The sequence below is a fragment of the Cornus florida genome, unplaced genomic scaffold (genome assembly GCF_030987335.1).
Source record: "Cornus florida cultivar Cherokee Brave unplaced genomic scaffold, ASM3098733v1 CherokeeBrave_3.0.0_Hap2_Chr05, whole genome shotgun sequence".
NCBI lineage: Eukaryota > Viridiplantae > Streptophyta > Magnoliopsida > Cornales > Cornaceae > Cornus > Cornus florida.
The window spans coordinates 60608907-60624266 of record NW_026775575.1 but is presented as its reverse complement, the minus strand read 5'-3'; the positions used below and the strand labels follow the sequence as shown (position 1 = coordinate 60624266).

Sequence of the window (15360 nt, the reverse complement as noted above, 5' to 3'; positions counted from 1 at the left end):
AATATGTAAATGATTTGAATGAGATGTTAAAACACTCATTCACAACTCTCATATTTATATATTAAAAAGAGCACATGTTAATATTACAATAAAGGAAACTGAATAAAATCATGGCATATTCTATGCCTAGACATATGGGTAAATAAAGTCAAATCTATGATTTGTGCCTATCACATCTCAGATAATATGGTAAGTCACATCCCATGATTTGCGCCTATCATATCTCGGCTAATACTTCCCCTCAAGTTGGTGCGTGGATGTTTGAGATGCCCAACTTGGACAATGCATCCTTAAACACGGTCTTGCTAACACGTGCAAATATGATTAGCGATGCTTTTCTGTCAAATGAAGTGCCGATCAACAAATCAAAGTGTCTCCTCAGACCATAAACATTCAACAATGTCTCCTCAGACCAGAAGCAACCAACCATGTCTCCTCAGACCGTAAACAACCAACAATGTCTCCTCAGACCGTAAACAACAAACAATGTCTCCTCAGACCATTTCCTTTCATACACATGTTTAAAATATGTAGATAGAAGAATCAACAATGCCTCCTCAGACCATTCCCCTTCATACATATGTTTAAACAATGTAGATGAAAGAATAAAAAATGTCTCCTCAGACCATAAAAAAGCAACCACGTCTCTCCAGACCATAAAAAACAACCATGTCTCCTCAGACAATTTCCGAATGGGTAGTTTCAAACTTACAATGCCCTCATTGAGGTCGGACAACCCTGCCTTCTCGACACCTCCTAGATGGGGGATGTCTCCTTAGACCATTCTTGAATGGGTGGTGCCGAACTTGCAATGCCCTCATTGCAATCGGACCACCTTGGCTCTGATACCAAGAAGAAATATAATATTGAAGAAAGAAAAGAGAAATATGTAAAAGGTTTGAATGAGATGTTAAAACACTCATTCACAACTCTCATATTTATATATTAAAAAGAGCACATGTTAATATTACAATAAGGGAAACTGAATAAAATCATTGCATATTCTATGCCTAGACATATGCGTAAATAAAGTCAAATCCATGATTTGTGCCTATCATATTTCAGATAATATGGTAAGTCACATCCCATGATTTGCGCCTATCATATCTCGGTTAACAGTCATTATTTCATTTTTTAGGTGCTCAACTACAGTAGAATCCTTTCCTTCGGCACCAGCTTACTCTTCAAATTATGGATTACAGCCTGATTTACAAAAGATCCGAGTGTTAGTTGGAGCTCCATTAAGATGGCCACCAAAACATCAGATGGTGGCCGATTCGTTGTTGCCCATGTTTCCTGCTACTAACTCAAACTCTGTTGATTCCAGAAGGGAACAGAACATTTCTGCATTTCATGAAGGAGAATTCATCCGCCCTGAAGGTTTGAGTGATTTTGTAGTATTCTGCACAAGTGATTTCTCTACTGTCTCCAAGGAGGTTTATGTCAGAACCCGTAGAATTCGATTGCTTGGACTCGAGGTATTTTATGTTTAACGTCAGAATCATGACATGAGAATATGTTTGTAACTTTATAATGATTATGTGTACCAGAAGGCATGACTATTTGATTTTGTAGGGTGCTGGTAAAACTTCTCTTCTCAAGGCAATATTGGGTCATGGCCGGCTCATTGCCACTGCCGATGTTAGGAATTTTCTTCCAGACGATGTTGAAGAAGGTGTCACTGGTGGTTTGTGCTACTGTGATTCAGCTGGAGTAAATTTGCAGGTCCTCTTTATCTAATAAATATTTCCTGTTCTTACTGTATTTCTTTTCTTTTTCCTCTCTCTCTCTCTCAATGTTGGCTTGAGGGATGTCCTGATAATGTGCCTATAAAGTCACTCAATCCATCATGCCAATAATGCAGTAAATAAGTAAATGCAGTGGAAAACCTAAATGGGAAAAAAGAAAAAGAAAAATCAGTACCTAGTACAGGCAAACCAAATCCATTATGAGAGAGATATTACAACCTAGTTTAACAAGTTCTCAAACCCTAGAAAACTCCTAATTACCTCGACATAGATTGATCCACCAAGCTCTCCATGAGTCTCTCAGCACATTTTTTTGCTTGTCAACAGACCTTTTACACCACGGGAATCTTTTTCTTGAACCATTGATTCAGTTTCAGCCACTAGTTGTCTAGCCCAATCTCAGACGGATTGATTAGAGTTTTGGTGTTGAACTTATTAGAGTAATTCCACAACAGTGATGTCAACAGGCTAGGAACACATTCACCAATTTTAATCCAAAAATAATGAATGTAAAAAAATATATATACATATGTGATGTTGTGGCCCGAATTTGGTGCCGGGTTGCGTTGCGACCCGCTTACGACCTGACGACCAGTTGCATGAGCTTTGTGTGGGTAGTGGACCCTAATTAGTCTCTTGTAGCCCGATATATAAAGGCGCTTAGGGTTTGGAGTGGGGGAAGAGAGAGACTTTGAAATTCGTACAGAAACAGAGTGAGGGGCTGAATACTTGTAATCTCCGATTTTACACATAGTGAATACTTTTGCCGGATCCCAACCGTGGACGTAGGCTGTTGCCAAACCACGTATAAATCTTTGTGTGGTGTGTTTACTTTTCTGTCGTGATTCTTGGTTCTATCTTGGGTTCATTGCGTTTGTCATAACAACATATATAGATGCAGAACTCCCAGATATGCTTTCTTTATATGCTCTATCAGTATATGTAATCGTCCCTAGAGTAGTACTAGTGTTTATATGGAGAAATTAGAAGTATAGAGAGAATAGGTGTTTCAGTGTTTTAAATTGAATAGGAAATTGGATTCTCAAATAGATCAATCTATCTAGGAACTGGTCAAACAAACTAGATCCAGAAAACTTCGATTGATAGCTCAATTGATCGAGCTATTCTGCAGAGTTTATACTCATTACTTATAAAACTTTAATTTGGGAAGTTTCAAAAAAATTTGGAAGTTTCCAAAACACTTATTTGCATATTAGAAGGAATTTTGAGAATCAAATGAATCAAATTCATCAAATCTTAGAAACCCTAATATATGCATCCATGAACTCTAATATGGTGAGTGCATCCAAGTGTCAAATTACATTTTACCTTTGGTGGAGAATGTTATGATTTTACCCCTGTACGTAGCTTCAATTCCATCTTCAATCACGAGTGAGGGGTAACAACACTCTTGAAATTTCCAACTAACTACAAATAAAAAAAGTTTACAAACTCTAGCTTTGATTTACAAAATTTGTGAACATAGTCCTATTGACCCAACAATAATTATTTTATTATTTTATTTATTTGATATTTTTAGCATTTCACCAAGTTAACTTTGGTTGAAATTTGTCAAAAGCTATCTGTAACACCCTGCCTCGGAAGGTTATGCCACGCAAACGCGACGCAAGCGCACAACAGAGAGGATTTACATTGACATCGATGGTCTGCATGGCAAGGATTTGGATTAGTGACACTAGTATAGATCCTAGCCATTCATTGGAAGGCCTTGAGCCTATAAATAGGGGTGGGGGCTCATTTGCTCTACACCAAGCAACAAAGCCTTGTAAAACATTCTCCAAGTAATACAAGCTTTCCATATCCACCCAGACTCTCTTCTTCACTTGAGTACGTGTCTTCCTTCCCTTCTCTAGCTTTAGTGTTTTCAAAGCTAGGTAGGTAGGAATGTACCAATAAAAAGCTAGTTAGATAGGCTAATTTAGCACTTCAAAGGCGCTTGAAAGTGTCTAAGTGTTGCACGAGCGCTTGGGAAGCACCAAGGCCATGACAGTTGGTATCAGAGCCAAGATTGCGAGGCGTTACAATAGAAGTTGTGAAGGAGACTATGGCGGATTCTAGCGTGACTCACATTGAGGAGCAAGAGCATGGTAGGGAGGAGTAATGCCCACCAGTGAGCTCTAAGATAAGGGCCAAGTCGAAGGACATTGTGGTGGGCTTAGAGGCAGGGTTGCCCGTGTTGCCTTGGTCAAGTTTGACTTGTAGCTATAGGAAGCTCACCAGCGCATTGACGGGCTCAAGTTGGAGGACGCTAAGTTACACGATGTTGTGAAGGGGTTCTTGAATGCCTTAGATGGAGAATTTTAGTGGGAGATCCTTGTTCTTCGAGACCACTTGTTGGGGAGCTTGCTACTCTCCACGTTCGTGTTGATAAGGAACTTAGCACCATCAACAAGTAAGTTGAGGAGGTGTGTTCCGCTTGGGCGCCATTCAAATGTGCGGTTATGTCAGGCACGGTTGTTCCAAGGTAGGCACCACCATAAGTTGATGTCCCCAAGCCCAAGAGCTATGCATGAACAAAGAATGCTAGGAGAACTTCCTATGAGGGCATTTAGCAATACTTCGAGGCAAAGGGGATGTTGGAAGACTCCTCAAAAATATGCATGGTGACCATCTACCTCATTGACACCCCTGTAAGTAGGGGTGGGAGCTCATTTTCTCCACACCAAGCAACAAAGCCATTAAAAACAATCTCTAAGAAATACAAGCTTTCCACATTCACCCAAACACTTTCAAGTACCCTTAAAGTTCTAAGTAAGCCTCCCTACCTATCTGTGCCAACACTAAAGCTAGAGAAGGAAAGCAAGACAAGTACTCAAGTGAACAAGAATATTAAGACCTTTTAAAACAAATCACTCTACATCTACCACTCTTCAAGTCCTCTATCTAGCGGCTTAAAGAGGGAGGAGGGGTGTGGTTTCTGCAGCTTTTTATTTCCAATTCCGAACTGCCTTACTGAACTTGTATCCCCAAAAATTTCTCCCTCTGAAATATTGGCACAGAATCTTATGAAGACCGGAACTCTCTGTTTGGAACTTCTCTGATTTTGTTGTAGGTGCCTTCTTTTTGTGGTGTTCATATACCTTTGGTTAACTTATACTTTTTACTTTACTGTACATGTCTTACTTGGTCCTTATTGCTAATTCAAAGTAATATGTTCCCTATATATTATGTAGTATGAATTGATTAGAGTATTATAGCATTTTTGGAGACTAAATGTTATGATCTATGGTACGGCAACAGATAACAGTGAACGCCTCTGGCATCATCCTATTTCTAAAATTCCTTATTAACTTTTACTTTCTCCCTACCTTTAAGTGACCTTAATTATATATTTCACAGATGCCTGGTATTGGTCTGCATCCACTTCTGGGAAGGCCCAAATTTTATAGGCATTCAGCGATGGTTTTCATCAGTAGAAGTGTTCAAAACTGAGGTGCTAATCTTTAATGTTGAAATTTACTTTTAACAGTGTTGACATATGGTGTCAGATGAGTAGGTGTGGAGAATGAAGCATGCTTAATTACTTATTTGCGAGTAGGAAGGATAAAGTGAATTAAAGGAAGCACGTATAACACTTCTGCTTTTATATCCTATAGTTGCTTGGATGGAATAAAAAGTTCATTACATGCACTTGAGTTGCTTCTATTGTCCGCTCTGCATGATGGTTTACATTGAGTTATTTCTGGATTTGATGTTTTTCTTCTTGTTCATTCTTTTAATGCAGGATCTGAATACAGAGGCCACTCGTTTCAGGAATGAACTGTGGATGGGTATTCGTGATCTTAGTAGAAAAACAGATTTGATTGTTCTTGTGCATAATTTGTCCCACAAAATACCTCGATATAATCACTCAAATGTGTCAAAGCAGCAGCCGGCCCTCTTGCTTCTGTTAGATGAGGCTAAAGCACTTGGAATCCCTTGGGTCCTTGCCATAACAAACAAATTTTCTGTTAGTGCAGACCAGCAAAGATCAGCGATTAATGCTGTCCTGCAGGCATATGAAGCATCTCCAAGCATAACTGAGGTTATCAATTCCTGCCCATATGTTATGCCCAGTGCTTCAAGTTTTCTGTCTTGGGGTGACAAGGATAGAGATTCTGATGGGAAGATGGACCCTCGGAAGCTTATATCTGTTCCTATAAATCTTGTTCGGATGCCTTTCCAGAAAAAAGCCTCCATTCTCCCTGTAGAGGGTGTAAATGCTTTTCGTCAGGTTGTTCATCATGTGCTTCGCAGCCACGAGGAGGCTTCTTTGCAGGTACAAACTCCTTCTCCCTTTTTGTGTTGGGATATTCAGGTAGAAATATTTAGGGAAAATGACTACCAAGTCCTACTTTTCTCATTGAAAGACAAATAAGTCCTAAATTTTTTCTTAGGACCAAAAGTTCTACTTCTGAGATTTTTTTCCATTTAAGTCCTAAGTCACTCCATCTTCCATTTATACCCTTACTAAATAGAAATAAAATTTTTGTAATTGTGAATTTATTCAAGAATTGATATATTATCTATTTTTTAAAATATTCCTTTAAGTTTTAGTTAATAATATTGCATTATGAGTTTAAATAATAATTAATCTAATTTAAATTCAGTTCAGAAAATCTTGTGTAGAATACAAAATTTTAGTTAAAAAATAATTTTTCTATAAAAAATTAATTAAACATATTTTTCTTTTTATTCAAATTTTATGTCTAATTTTGTAAGGGTATATATGAAAGTTTGGGTCTAAATTTTATATCTAATGTAGGAAGAGTATATATAAATTAGGACTTAAATGGAAAAAAATCTCAAACGTAGGACTTATTGGTCCCAAAGAAAATTTTTTATGACTTATTTGTCTTTCAGTGATAAAAGTAGGACTTGGTGGTAATTTTTCCAAATTTATTAGATAAATTAGATTAAGGAGGAGGAGAAGAAGACATGTATCAAGGCAAGTATAAGTGAGCCAGTATGCATTGCAAATAAAAATGGTTGGAGGGTAGGTGAGAAGTGCATTTTTACCTTTCTATCCCTTCCAACATATTTCTTTGGCATATCTTTGTGATATGTGAACATTGAGAGGGGTGCATGGACACGAATGCGAGGAACTTGAAAATTGCTCCATATGGGTTTTTACCGTACTGAATATTTTTAATCAAATGTATTTGGTACCTTGTGTATGTAGAAGAAATATATAGCAAAATGTTAAACAAAAAACTTTGAAACATGAATGAACGATTTACTTCCTATCAATTTTATAGAAGGAAGTACGACATGAATTTTCCTTCACACGCTGTTGAAGTAAATGAGGAAAAATTCGTGTCCCAAACATTTTCTCTATGTTTCTGAGACTTGGGTAGGTGTGTTGGGTGCGGGTGAGTGTCGAAGTGTTGGACCTCCTCAAATTCCAAATCTTAAGATATTCAGATATGTGTAAAGTTGGATACGGGTACATAGACACATTTAACGGTTGTAAATACATAATATCTTTTAACATAGTGTAATTTTAATATTGTTATTTTATAAGAATATGCTTAATTATTACTCAAACTAAAGAAAAGGGTTTCCACCTATCTTATTGATAGTAGACTTATCTTTGTTATTAAATTCGAGTTTCTTTTTGTTCTTCTTCTTCAATCATGCCATGTGAAGGATCGGGTGTCTGATTTTAGTGTGTTAGACAGATAGCCTATACACATGGGAATTTGATTTCAAAAGGAAAATCACTTGTTTGGAACCATGGGATTTAAAAAGGGAATGGGATTTGAAGTGATTCCAAATGAAATATTGTAAGGTTGAGAAATCCTTAGAAAATTGAGAGGATTTGGAAACTAATTACTTATCTCTTACATAAGTTTTTTAACTTACCAAAATTACCCTTCAACAAACCTTTTTCGAGTCTCTCATTCTACAAAACGCTTTCCACTTCTCTTAGCCTAAAATGGTACAAAATTTATTTCCTTTCAAATTCCTTTTTACAAATTCAAGTTTATTCCAAATGTACAAATGGAATTCCATTTTAATTACAATCCAATTCCTTTTCCAAATCCAATTTCAAATCCCAAAAGAATTTGGTTCCAAAAACGTAGTTGTGTTATATGTTGATTTTTTTCTCTCTGTCTACCCCTTTATGGAAGCCTTCATTCACTTGTTTTATGTCCTTTCATGTTCATCAGATCAAGTGCAACAAACTTAGGCGGTTCAGAAATCACAGCAGTTGACGGTGATGAATTAGAATTGGGAGTTGATAATGTAAATTTTTTTGATCGGGTGGTTGAATTTGTGGGGGAGGTGATGTGTGTGTCTGTGTGTGTTTGTGAGAGAGAGAAGCTCGAATTGATGACAATAGTTGGGGGTGACCAGTGTTACATTATTAAAAGAAAGGTAATGGTTTGGGGCGTTTTTATATCAAAGGAGATTGCAACCTTGGGAATTATCAAGATTAGTTCAGAATGTCTCAATTGTCAATTTGGACGTTCAGCACCGTGTTTTATACTTAGTGATGAAGTTGCTTAAATTTCAGTTTTTATTTATTTATTTATTTTTTAAAAATTGCAAAAATTGTCACTATTGTCGTATCTGCCAGTCTTAGATTTGCTCATTATCTGTAATTTGCTGGTTCTCTTGAGAAATCCTACTGGGTGCTGTATCAGTTTATCTATAATTTAATTATACATTGAACTTCCATATATTGTCATCTCTCATTTTCTTATATTTGTTTGATAGAAAAGTAAAAAATAAAAATAAAAATAAACAAATAATAAAGGAAGGCTTGGCCAACTAGTTGGTGTAATGGTATAATGCCTGGTTGGCCAAGCATGAAACACAAGATCGAGACTAAGAGCAACCACTTGGTTAAGTTTGTATCCAGTATAATGATTTATATTTTTTTTTTTTCTTTTTTACTCTACTTTAATATGCTTGGGGACAAAAACTGAAGTAAACTTGCTTTCTTTTTATTTTACTTTGTTTCAAAGGAACTTGCTAGAGATAGGCTTTTGACGGAATTGGCGCGAGAACACGCAGTAACTGCAGCAGATGCAAATCGAGATTCTCAAGCCAAGGCAACCTCTTTGTCTGCTGCAGCTGTGGGTGCTTCCCTTGGTGCTGGTCTTGGCATTGTCTTGGCTGTTGTCATGGGTGCGGCATCTGCCTTAAGGAAACCATAAGAACCTCACAGTTTTGGTCACATCTTGTCGGCTGCATATGTTCCAGGTGTATATGAGTTAGGTAAAAAAGTATATATCATTGTTATGTTATTTTATATAGATATATATGTTATTAAATTAAATTATTTTAATCAGTAGCAGATGACCTTCTGTTTTTTAATTTTATTAATGGGAAAAATTTTCCGGGCAAATGAACATTGGTCTTCTTTTAGAACCTTCTAAATTTTATTTGAAGATGCAGTTTTCTGAAGATAGGAATTTCAGAGGGAAATAAAATAAATGTGATGCGTATAGTCTCTTATGGACAGTTTGGTGAAGTCCCTAAAGGAAGTTCCTTCGTGTTTACCTAAGTTTGGATTTGTCCGAGTGTGGAAGATAATTTAATATTGCAAATGGTTTTATTCAGCAACTGGAAAACAGAAAAGTTACATCTATGCTATGTTTGGTGTAGGATTTGTTTTTTGGAGAGAGAAAGAATAGGTAGAAGGTTGAGACCATCATATACTTCTGCCTTAAAGTGGGCGGAAGCCGGGAGGGAAGCATCTTTGCCCCTCCTCTTGCATTTTTGCCCTTGTACATAAACATCTTCTTTAACCATTCAATGGTATAACAGTTAAATTATGCATTACCCATTTCCTTCCCACCCAACTAAACAAAATGAATAAAGGTCCTTCCTTTTCCTTGGATACCTCATCCATCCTTCTTTCTTCCCTTTCCTTCCTTTCAATTTACGTCACACCAATTGTTGTGAGCACAATACCTATATATTTTATTTTCTATTAATTTATGAATTTTGAAGGAAAATCACATGCAATGAAGTAGAAAACACTGTCCATATCTGAGAAGAAAGCATGAAGGAAACAAATCAGGCCCAAGCCGAATCCAAATCCAAATCCAGAATTACCTTTAAAAAGTAAATGGGTGTTTTAAGACGATTGTTTCTCACATGACTAAAAGTTGATAATTCCTGCATGAGTGCATGTATGGTGGAAATGATTCTATGCATGTTTTCCATTCAATGTTTCTTTGCTCTGTGTTTTTGGGGTTTTTTTTACTGCCAGTGTTCCTCCTTGTACTTCGTAAAATTATACTAAGAGCCTTTGTTTCATGACACTATCAGAGATCTCTCCTCGGTTAACTCTTAATAAGTCTACTAAATATTTCTTCAACTATTGTATGTTAGTTTCTTTTGAACTACCAGAAGCACCTCCCTCAGTGAACACAATCTCTTCATGCTGCTCTGCCTTAAAATAGCCGTCACTACATTATGGTCTCTTTGCACTTACCAACACCGTCAATTTATGATGCCATTGCTAGTGGTCTAAATTTTAAAACAAACATTATTGTCACTGTTGCATTTCCATTTCCGAATTTGGTCCCATTTCTTTTAGAATGAGCATCCACGCCACCCCCATTCTTTTCTCATCTTTGTTCTGCCAGATAATCCTCTTTCTTAGTGGCTTTAGATGTACATGCCTTACAGGAAAAAATTAGTTGGTAGAATGAGGTGAGACGGGATTTTGCATAATTTTACAACAATCCAGCTGTGTTTAGGTTGCCTCGTGCAGTCATTCAGCCCTAAACTTGCCTTTGGATAGGTGACGAGGGAGAACTCAGTGAAATATTATGTTAGTCAGTAACTGAATAGGCGATAATTTTCGTTTTGGTGAAAAACTGACAGATTGAAGTTTCGTCAAGAATAAATTTATTCATATTATGGCCCTGAAACTGGGGACAATATGTGCTTTTGTTATAGACCTCTGGATGTTTTAATAGTCTTAGTTCTTCTTCTATGGGTCCGAGACTGACCTTGCTTTAAGACTAGACTTGTGCAAGTCCTTATCTTGACTATATTCTTGAAGCAATGATGCTTCATGCTAATGTTGTCCTCATTTCTAGCATCAGGAAAACTCTCACTTGGAACTAGATTGTTAAGATGGCGTGCTCTCAACTAATTTTATTTTATTTATTATTTTATTTTTTCTCATCCTCTTAGCGCAATGGCTAGATCATGAAAGCCGTAAAACTGATGGTTACTACTCTTAAACACTTTGACGCATAGCAGAGAGAGAGGCACTTAGATGTTGTGGAATCATATTAAATATTTGATGATAAATTCCGTAACTTGCTATGTATCTTGCTTAAAACCGATCCTTGTTTTACTGCATTGTCTAACCAAATCCAGTTCACCACAGTGCTGTTTTGGTGCAACATTGACAAAGAATGTGAAACAAATAAATTGTCTGGACTTTTGAACTCTTTCAGGTGCGGTCACGAAGGTCGTACTTTATTTAGAGCATACACAGGTAAATGAATGCCTCAAGGCTTATGCTTTTGGTTGTGTGTTTCGGTTCATCTATTGTTACACTTGGTAGAATAAAGGGCAGAATTCTTGTGCTTCTGCGAAAAATCATTGAACTAGGGTTGTGCTTTGAGTTGGAAAAATCGCTTTCAAACTTGCATTATTGAACGGTTGAGCTCACAGAGTCGAGTCAGTCATGGTTATGCTTAATAGAACTTAAGTTTTACATATCAAATGATGCACAAATTTCCTAAAAATTTTCATTCTAATTTGAACTTGTTGAATGTTGTGTATACAAAGTATATGTCAGTTTTGCATTCAGTGCCACAAACATCATCTCAAGGCACAAAATAAGCTTCTTGTGTATGCAACTAAAATATGTTATAGACTGGTATTTTCATCCTCTAGACAGGGAGTTTGACACAGCTCTCTTTCACCATGAAGCGAAATCTTTGCCGAAAACTTGATTAATTGTTCACTTTGCTGCAACTTCTGGGGAAAGGAATAACATCTCTGACATCGGTGAGACCAGTCGCATAGAGAACCATAACATCAAGTACAAAACTGAAACCAGAGTGTTTGACAGTTCCGTTCCTGCGAAGATCTAAGTACCATTCATACTGTTCTTTAGGCAATCTCAACTTCTGGATCCTGCAAAACATATATATAAAGAAATCGTTAGAATATGTAGGAGTTGGGTATCTGTTTCCATTAGAAAGACCGAAAATCACCATTGAAACTGAGATGGGATGGACCAAGAACAGGAAAATTAAACACATGTTGAACACTAATAAGGGACAATAAGTAAGGTGAATGAATTGGCATAGTTCCACTAAAAGGGTTATCCTACTAAATGCGACTCTTGTCATTACGGGTTTGGGGAGTGTTTTATGTACGCAACCTTATCTTTGCCTACGAAGGGGCTATTTTTCATTTCGAACCTATGACCATCAGGTCACAAAGGCCTGAATTGACATGGTTACACTAAAGATGTATATAAGGTCTTTACCTTGTGCTCAGCACATTGAAGCGTTCCTCATTTTGGCTACCTCTGATTAGGGTTCCAGCCTGCAAAAAGGAGTAGAGCTTAATGATCGATAGACATAACCAAAGGGCATTTGGCCTAGGCTCCTAGCGGTATAAATCCTCTATCCTCAAAGAAGATGGGAGGAGTTCGAGCCTGTGCGTGGGTTAAAGGGTGTGTGTGTTTGCTTTATGATTCCGGAAAAAAAAAACACATGCCCTTCACACCTCTCAAAGTTTAAGCTCACCTTTGGTGCAATCACATCAAATGCTGCAACTGTTTTCCCATCTTCATTCAGGCGCACATAGAATGGCTTAACTTCTTTTGGGTAATTGTAGACAATCACAGGCTTTTTATAGATCTCATCAGCTAAATAGCTACCATGAAAAAAATGTTGATCTACAAGTCGCAAACTCTAAGAAAATTACAGATAAAAACTGACATTATGCACTTACCTTTCGTGTTCTTCAGTCAGAGACGCACCCCATTCGAGTTTTGCTTCGAATTTTTTATCCTTAACCTGGTAAGGTAACAAAGTGGACATGTCAGTCGGAAAAATGTACCCAACGCAACATGTATCACAAGAAACTACCTGTTTTAAGACATCCACTGCTTCTGCATAGGAGACTTTTTCGAATGAACTTGATGTCATTGATTGAAGGCGATCCACAACGGTTTTGTCAATTCGTTTTGAGGCGAATAGCAGATCTTCCGAACAATCTTCTAAAACTGATTTGCACAGAAACTTCAAAAGGTCATCTGCACAGTTCATAGCATCCTGTGCAGACGACCTTTAATTTCTTAGAATCAGGAGAAGCTAAGAAAGCATTCATACTGAACAAACATAAAGCTTATACCTCTAATTGTGAGAAAGCCATTTCGAGTTCAACCATCCACATCTCTGCCACAATCTTCTTGGATTCTGATTTTCGTGCTCGAAATCTAGGTCCAAATGAGTATACATTTCCAAGAGCACACGCATAGCTCTCAAGATGAAGCCGGCCAGAAACCGTCAGATAAGTGCAACCAGAAAAGAAATTTTCAGAGTAGTCACCCTCATCAGTCTTGAGCGAAGCTCCAGGCTTCGATTTTTCTCTTGCTTCCAACTGTAACGCGAGCTCATTCGTTCTACTGAGGTCCTGAAGTGCAGCAACCAGTGCTTCCTTATTGCTCTCACTTCTCTTGAGCTCTTCAACTTGTTTCCTTTTCTCCTCAATGGAAGCCTTGACTACCTCAAGGCTAACACCTGCAGTTTCGTCCATGGCATTTCGCTCCCATTTCGTTTCTTCACCAAAAAGAGTTGTAACTTGGAACTTCTCGCTGAATCCTTCACTGTCGATGCTCGTGATAATGGGCACTTGCACATAAAGGAAACCGTGGTTTTGGAAGAAGGTATGAGTTGCTTGAGTCATGGTATTACGGATTCGCATAATACATGCCACCTGCAACATGTAAAACGCTCTAAAAATTGACAACTGTCTACTATAAAAGCTTAAATTGTTAGAGAGGAGATAACTATAATATTTAAATCCTTTAACACGTCCCCTCACGTATGTCCTTCTTTTGGTCCAACACATTTTTCAATCTAGATTACAAAAGAGTAAAGGAATCCCAAATTTTTCACAACAAAAGTAGGACAATCTAGAGATTATTACATCTATAATACAGCTTTTAGTAAATGAATCATGCCTACTACACAGAAAATTCATACCAACAGAGAGCAACAAAAGTGAAAATTACAGCAGGATAATGAAAATACCGTTGTTGTTCGAGGTCTGAAGTGAGAACAATCCCTTAACATCTCCAAAGGCAAACGTTTCTTCGATAATGGATACTTGTCCTGCTCAACTGTCCCAATGTGCGTAATTTTCTCGGCTTTGAGCTCAATAACATGTTTTCCCTGCATCAATGTCTGCTGCAATATTCCTTCTACTAATATACAAGTCCCAGTAGGAATGACTTCGTTAGGAGATTCTATAGATGAGTCCACAATAACCTAACACACACAGATTTTCAACCAATATTAGCAATATTAGGTCCAATTTGAGATAATAGGAGAGAAAATCGGTTAAGATGGTTTAAACATGTGCAAAAAAGACCTTGTGCCGGTTAGTAAAAGTGGCATAGTCCACATTGAAGGCAATATCAGGAGAAGACGAAAACCAAAGTTAACGTGGATAGAGTAGTAAAGAAAGATATGATAGCATATAGATTGATCGAGGCTATAGCCTTGAATAGAGTGGAATGAAAATATAGGATTCATGTAGTCGACCTTGAGTCCCTAACCCCAATTACAATGAACAAGAAGAAAAGAGAATTTTGAGCAAATAATTAAAAGAACAAACTAGAAGTACCTGAAGACTTGCAACACATGAACCATCACTAATTTGCAAGATTGCAGTGGAGGGTGGCGGCGGCTGAGGAGTGACTGAGTCCGGTTTTTTGTGAATTGGGTAATTTCTCCCCCCCAAAACCTTCATGATTGAGCTAAAAAAAAGGGGTATTCGAGATTGAAGAACTTCCACACAATCCACATTTGTTGGCCCTCCAATCCCACCACCACTCACATCCAACGTTGCCACGGCAGGCTCTTTCCTCTCCTCCTTAGAGGACTTAACCCATCCTCCAATCACAATTCTCTCACCAACCCACCCCAACCCGCCATCGCCACGACCCATTAGGGTTTTCAAGATTACCCTCTTGGAGTAGGTCGAAAGGGTCACCGAAGATTCTACAATTGGGGTTTGTTCCGAGGCCATTTTTGGGTGAAAACCGAAGTAAATGAAGTGAAATCAGATAGAAATTGAGGAAGTGATTTGGCGGGTAAAAAGTGAGAGGGGTTTGGTTTTTTATTGGATGGGACATATATGGGGAGGTATGGCAGAAGAAGGATGCTTTTCTTGGGAAGTGATTTGGAGGATTGAAGGTGGAAGATGGAAGAAGATGGGGTGAGGAAGTTTGGGAGAGAAGGAAAAGGATTGTTTCTGACTCTTCCCATCTGCAATTTAGAGAGAGACAGAGAGAGACAGAGAGAGAGAGAGATATAGAGAGAGAGACAGAGAGAGAGAGATTGGGGTTTGGTATTCTTGAAGGTTGGCTATTCGCGGGAAGTTCACACTC

At 37.7% G+C, this 15360-nt stretch overlaps 2 protein-coding genes across 3 annotated transcripts in view; one reads left to right on the top strand and one right to left on the bottom strand.

Moving 5' to 3' along the window:
- The window catches only part of LOC132306606 (uncharacterized), a 28734-nt gene extending 19629 nt beyond the window's left edge, over positions 1 to 9105 (top strand). The window contains exons 11-14 of one of the 2 annotated variants that reach the window (XM_059804065.1): positions 1139 to 1478; positions 1576 to 1725; positions 5494 to 6027; positions 8723 to 9105. In XM_059804065.1, coding sequence (XP_059660048.1) covers positions 1139 to 1478; positions 1576 to 1725; positions 5494 to 6027; positions 8723 to 8914 — 1216 coding nt within the window. In that variant the 3' untranslated portion in view covers positions 8915 to 9105. Of the gene's footprint in view, positions 1 to 1138; positions 1479 to 1575; positions 1726 to 5493; positions 6028 to 7921; positions 8643 to 8722 lie in introns of those variants that run through there. The other variant, XM_059804066.1, reaches the window with a different exon arrangement.
- A 2282-nt stretch (positions 9106 to 11387) lies between these two features.
- LOC132306605 (asparagine--tRNA ligase, cytoplasmic 2-like) lies at positions 11388 to 15360 on the bottom strand. The gene is made up of 8 exons (XM_059804064.1): positions 14595 to 15360; positions 14000 to 14236; positions 13098 to 13682; positions 12833 to 13018; positions 12696 to 12760; positions 12488 to 12617; positions 12226 to 12284; positions 11388 to 11867 (listed from the first exon to the last, which is right to left on the bottom strand). The coding sequence occupies exons 1-8, from the start codon at positions 14997 to 14999 to the stop codon at positions 11684 to 11686; spliced, it is 1851 nt and encodes a 616-aa protein (XP_059660047.1). The 5' UTR covers positions 15000 to 15360; the 3' UTR covers positions 11388 to 11683.

Coding starts and splice junctions, on each gene's coding strand:
- LOC132306605 (XM_059804064.1), bottom strand. CDS start 14,999: ATGGCCTCGGAACAAACCCCAATTGTAGAATCTTCGGTGACCCTTTCG. Junction 12,285..12,487: donor TTGATGTGATTGCACCAAAG/GTGAGCTTAAAC, acceptor TCCTTTTTGCAG/GCTGGAACCCTAATCAGAGG. Junction 11,868..12,225: donor TTCAATGTGCTGAGCACAAG/GTAAAGACCTTA, acceptor TATGTTTTGCAG/GATCCAGAAGTTGAGATTGC.